This window comes from Mytilus trossulus, chromosome 10 (assembly GCF_036588685.1).
Source record: "Mytilus trossulus isolate FHL-02 chromosome 10, PNRI_Mtr1.1.1.hap1, whole genome shotgun sequence".
Classification (NCBI taxonomy): domain Eukaryota; kingdom Metazoa; phylum Mollusca; class Bivalvia; order Mytilida; family Mytilidae; genus Mytilus; species Mytilus trossulus.
Window position 1 is genome coordinate 29687224 of NC_086382.1, and position 6000 is coordinate 29693223.

At 31.5% G+C, this 6000-nt stretch overlaps 1 protein-coding gene across 1 annotated transcript; it reads right to left on the reverse strand.

Moving 5' to 3' along the window:
* Positions 1 to 2145: 2145 nt before the first annotated feature.
* Positions 2146 to 5483, reverse strand: LOC134687189 (uncharacterized). Its single transcript, XM_063547281.1, has 4 exons — positions 5336 to 5483; positions 4390 to 4509; positions 3301 to 3402; positions 2146 to 2299 (listed from the first exon to the last, which is right to left on the reverse strand). The coding sequence occupies exons 1-4, from the start codon at positions 5372 to 5374 to the stop codon at positions 2165 to 2167; spliced, it is 396 nt and encodes a 131-aa protein (XP_063403351.1). The 5' UTR covers positions 5375 to 5483; the 3' UTR covers positions 2146 to 2164.
* Positions 5484 to 6000: the final 517 nt, after the last annotated feature.

Below are 6000 nucleotides of genomic sequence, written 5' to 3' on the forward strand. Positions count from 1 at the left end.
GAATAGCGGTATACTACTGTTGCCTTTTTTTTTATGGCCATGTTAAATATAACATTAAAATGACAACACAACATTACAGGACTACAATACAAATAAAAAGAAGAACTCATTTGACAAAGAAACACACGAATAATAGCTAACAAAAGGCACCAGGCCTAATATTTAATACGCAAGAAGAGCGTTTTGTCCACACAAGGTTTACTAGTGACGCCCAGATACAAAAGTTTGAAAGCCAAAACAAATACAAAATTAAACAGCATCGAGGACCAACAGTTCGAAAAAGTTATGCCAAAAAACGAACAGGGTTTTCTGTTAGGTACCAGAACATCCTTATTATTTAGAATAATTTATACTTTGCTAACATTAAATTTTATAAAATGACTATATATATAAAAGATATATACATAATAAAACTGAAGTATTAACTAATTACAGAAAACAACCGGAAACATTACCTAACCCGACTAAATCCAACACAATCCAACTAAAAAAAATAGACACAACCGAATAAGTCAAGGCATCAACGCAAAGTGACGTCACATTTGAAATTGTAAAAAAGGACAATAAAATAATGACGTCGCATTTGAATTTGTAAAACAGCACACCAAAAATGAAAAATGTATTTTCTCAAAATCCGAATTTGTGGCCGTCTTTGTCCTTTCGAAAGAAAGACATAACTTTTTTTATTTTAAAAGACAAACTCAAATTGTTTTTTGTTAAATAATTTGTAATTTCTGTGTTTTATAAGTATTTAAAAAATTTATGCATTTTTTATTCAGAAATAACTCATATTTATCAAATGGTCATGAATTGAGAAAAAAAACGTCATTTTTTTGCTGTATATTTATCAAATTTTAAAAAAATGCACTATTTACAGTTTTATGAAATTTGGTTGACATAATCTCCCTGCAAAATGAAACAAAATGCCTTTTAAAAAATAGGGGTCCATGCACTCGTTTTAATGATAAAAATCAGTCGAAAAATGCATCTTTTCCCGATATGTCACAGTTTGACGTCGCGAAAATAACATTTTACGTTAGCAACGTCATTACCTCCCCTGTAACTGTATCGTATGCCCTTAACTTCCACATCAGTTGGGATTGCTTTTCCTTGATTTCTCTATTCTGGCGTCAAGAAAAACGATCTTTGGGAAACAATCTAGATGTGTCTACATATCGTCAAAATAAAAGACTGATAGCACTGTTCACCTTAAATAGATATAAGAAGATGTTGAATATCTGCCAATGAGACAACTATTCATCCAAGTCACAATTTGTAATAGTAAACCGTTATAGGTTAGAGTTGGGTCTTCAACACGGAGTCTAGACTTCCATCGAAAAGCAAGCTATAAATGGCCCAAAAATAACTACCATAACTACCATAAAATCATTTCAACGAAAACAAACAACGGTAAACACCTTAATCTAAATTTAAAAAAAACACTTAACCAAACGTGCTATATATAAGTCACTCAAAAGAATTGTCTCATTTAATTGTTTAAAGTTTTTTAAATAAATGTAGTATTGACATCTTTTAATCTTTTAGATATGTTTGATATTTTTTCTGCTTTTCTTATTTAAAATTAAGTAACATGTGATTCTAGTATTCTTATAGGTACATTAATTCGAACTCTTGGTTTAAAATTATCCATGAGAGCAGCAATCCCATAGCAAGAACTCAAAAACATTATGACAAGAAAAGCAAGCCATGGAATATTGTAATACTGCAAGACATATTAACAATATCCAGGCGCTGCTATGTATAAATAGATAATTCACAATTGGGAAACTGTAATCATCTCTTTCGTCGTAAAGTTATGTTCTAAACCGACCTTCATTGTCAATTTCTGCATAGTTGTATCAAAATAAAGAAATCGAATAGAACGTTTATGAGATTTCCTTTTGAGTTTTGGTTACCTCGATATCATATGTCTTCTCGGTGGATTAATGTGATTTGATCATCGATAAATCATTGTTGGTTGTATGTACAAATGATACACCTCTCCGTACACAGGAGTTTCTGAGTTTTCCAATATAAGTACTATGTTAAAAACTATAAAAATCCCATGGTTGACCGACTATGATCTAACAACCAAAAATAAAAAAGCTCGATGAACTTTTCAGAATTCAAATAAAAGCACAGACACATTGATGTATAGTTAATTTTAATTAAGTTTGTATGTGGTCCATCCAGCCTTGTTACAAGAATGGGATAACAATTTACTGACAGCGGTGAGTTCATCATGTGTCATGGTACTGTAGGTCATAGTTGTGTCGTCTACCATTGTAATAAGTTTTGTCTGAAAAAAAACATATATTGTGTATTAATGATGTTTGTTCTTCTATTTCAAAATAACATGCTTTAGATATTAAACCTTATATGAATTGATAGTATATAACTAATGAAACTTATTCATTGTGGTGAGTAGAAAAGTGACAGACCAGTGTCTTTACTGTTGCGGTTTAAAACATAAAAATTTGATGATAAATGATTCTCTCTAGATTATTTAAGACCTTTTTTCTTTTAAAACTATTAAAAACGATATGGCTTTTAGAACTATTAGATGTAATGAAATAATGAAAAAAGAACTTCAAGGGTTATAGTGAAAAAATCGTTGAACTACATTGATTTGAGTCGAGAATATTTCAAATATCTGACAAAAAGTCAAAAACAAGAAAAAGGAACATCCTTTATTGTTTAAAAAGGAATACATCGACTATCACATTTGAAAACAATAGTAGGAGGGACATATTTTGAATCATTTACTTCATCAAAAAGTTTAATCAGAGAGAAGTATGTATTGCTTCACTAAGCCAATGATTAATTAAATCACATAAACTAGCGATTAAGAACTTCAAAATCCGTCTTATTGAAAGGGGGACCCTATTTCACATGTTTCAGGATAAAACAGATTTACAATAATATAAAAGGATCGTGTTTCGTATGCTGTTAGGCATATATTAAGATCTCCAATTTGATGAGAAAAATAGTTTGGTAAATAGATGACGAACAAATATTTTGAATCCAGGGTGTCCCAATTCCTTAATTTAATAAAGTAAAATAAAAATAAAATAGTTTGATTAATAGTGTCGAAAAACGGAAAAAAAACAACTAAGAGAAGTTATCTACTCAAAGGGCCAAAGTCACCTGGTGTAAATCATATGAATAAAATATCTATGTTTTGTGCCATTTCATCCGGAACGTTATTAAATACGTGATGTATAAGTACTTTGATAATTGAGGGGTTAAAACTAGTAACAAATTGATAATTTGAAAATGAATTATTGCAAATAATCATACCTCAAGTAAATGAAGACCGTGAGTTGTATGTACATCAGCTGACTCTGTGCCAACCATGGTGTAAAGATAACATTTATGATGGGTCATGGCAGCCATCATATGCTGAAAATATATAAATGATAACATATATATAACGGTATTCGTTGTCTCATTTTTGTTATTGTACATTTTTGGAATATACATGATTGCGATATAAATGTAATTGTAATACGATAGATTATGTATTTAACAGTTATTTTGTTTTTAGTTTCAATTTAGGCAACAATGAATCTGTTATAACCGCTTGTTGGTATTTCATATTGTATTTATATGAGTTCCCTTAGGTCGGTGAGTTGTATCTTTTTTTGAAATTTTCTTTGAAAATTTTGTGTTGATCCAGTAAGCGGTAGCTTTATCAACTGATTTTGTGCAACTTTTTAATATGTTATATCCCGTTTCGTTAAGTACAAATAATAAAATTGGTATTTTTGGACAATGTAATAGTATTGTGTTATCTTACAATTTAGCCGTGACACTTCTACATTATCAGTCGTTGTGTAGCAATTGTATGGTTAAATAAAACGATATTGCTGCAACCTCGAATAAGGATCACAAAATTAAGTGTTTTGTTGCCCATTCTAGTTACTTATAGATCTCTGAATTGGTTATACGCATGTTATGATATAAAAATCAAATGCTTGTTAACGGAATAGTTTGTAAATTAAACAGTTTTCTAAAAAGAGACACACGAGACCAGTGGAATCGTTTAATATACCATGAAAAGAAAAGAAAAAGTTGTATTGTTATGCCTGATTTTTGTATAATTATAGTTGGATGATTGCAGAGGGGGTATATGACCTTGATCGGGACTCCGGGATCGGGTGGTTTTAAGCTCGGGATTTCAGGATTGACCCTTTCGGGGTTCAGGAATTCTTTTTTTCGAATTTCGGGATGCCGAGATTTCAATTTATTTAAGTTCGGGACCTCGGGATTTCGTGTTTTTAAGCCCGGGATTTCGGGATCAAGTCCCCCCTACCCCCCTCATTGTAGGATAAGAAACAAAAGTCCTACCGATTTTAGCACATTCTTTCAAACATAAGATTTACTTACAGAATGAGGATCATATTTGAAACCGAAAGACTCTGTCACTGCAGGTTCGTGTGTTGGACGTGTTCCATGGTGATTATGATGCTTAGTACTATGTGGTGCCATTGTTGTAGCGGCAAGAGACTGAAATGAGATATACAACAAAATATTTTATGATTCATTTTACCTTTAACGTATCGTAGATGGATAGCTGGATTTACATGTTTAGTTTCAAATTAAATGCTTATTCCGGACGGGAATAATCATAATTATGAATACTGCTTTGTAACAGACCGACACGCTAAGCCGGATTTTTATCATGCTAGTTCACAAGGTAAGAATCGGCTTTAAGAAATGTCACCTATCTGGGAGCATTATTTTAACACTGATTTGACCAATTTTTGCTGTTACTCCTTAATGCCGGGTGAACAGCGGGAAAGGTGCAGATTTTAATATTAACACCTTTGATTTGATCTGGCCGGGCTTAGACCTTCTACAAATGTTGTCATGAGAAAAGGAATACAATATTTTAAAATCAAAATCAAGGTCACAGTGCTAATTTGGCTCACTGATTTTGTTAAAGCTTACATCGTAATTAATATGTGTATAAAGGTGCAAATTTGATATACCAGAACTCATGCTATAAAATGTATTAACAAAATTACAATCCTTTTGTACATATTATAGCATAAATTATACAATATTTTTGTACATGTTATAACATGTTCAAAACCGCAATATGATGTATAGTAATATATCAATTATTGTTCTTCTTAATTTAGAAAAAAAAATGAATGTAAGCGGTATCCTTGTGTTAAACAGACTTTACACAAGGAATGTTTTTAGTAACTGTAATACAAAACTAAATACCGAATTCGAACGCTCAGATTAATTCAAAAAGGTTAAGTCAATAATAAATTACTAAAACAAACAAATCTTCCTTTTGAAAATGTCAAACAATTGAACTTACCTGTCCGACAAAGAAACAGATCAACAGTACAAGCATCATTGTGTTTTCTTTTCAAAACTCAATTCCTACGTGAAATGGTTTGGAAGGACAAGACTATATATATAGGTTGTTCTAAATTCATATCTTGATCGTGAACAAGATAAATGTGGGTTGTATAACTTAACTATGTACTAAACATTCCGATAAGATGTGAAACATCCATACGGTCGATTTACTAAAATACCTTTTCTCACTTGAAAGTTCTATTGACACCGTTATTTTAAGCCGAATTGCAACGAACTTTTGAACATTAATGCCGTTCACTGGTATTCAAGTCAATATTTGACATGTACAACATTAGAAAAATAGTTCACTTGAAAATACCTCATTTGATATTGATAACAATGATATGTAGACGAAACGCGCGTAGATGTAAGCAACCCATGACAACCAAATTGTACTGATTTGAAGTTTCTAGACTTGAGACAGCCCTACAAAAGTTTGATTTTTTTTTTATTCAACAATACATTGCACGTCATAATAAAAGTGTGTCAGAGTTAAAAGTGTCCCTGAGAGCTTTAACCTTCCTTAACCAGGGACAGGAGGGTAGCTGAATATCATAGGAATAACTAAACAGTAGTAAACCGCTGTTCAAAAGTCATAAATCGAGGGAAAACAAATCAAAT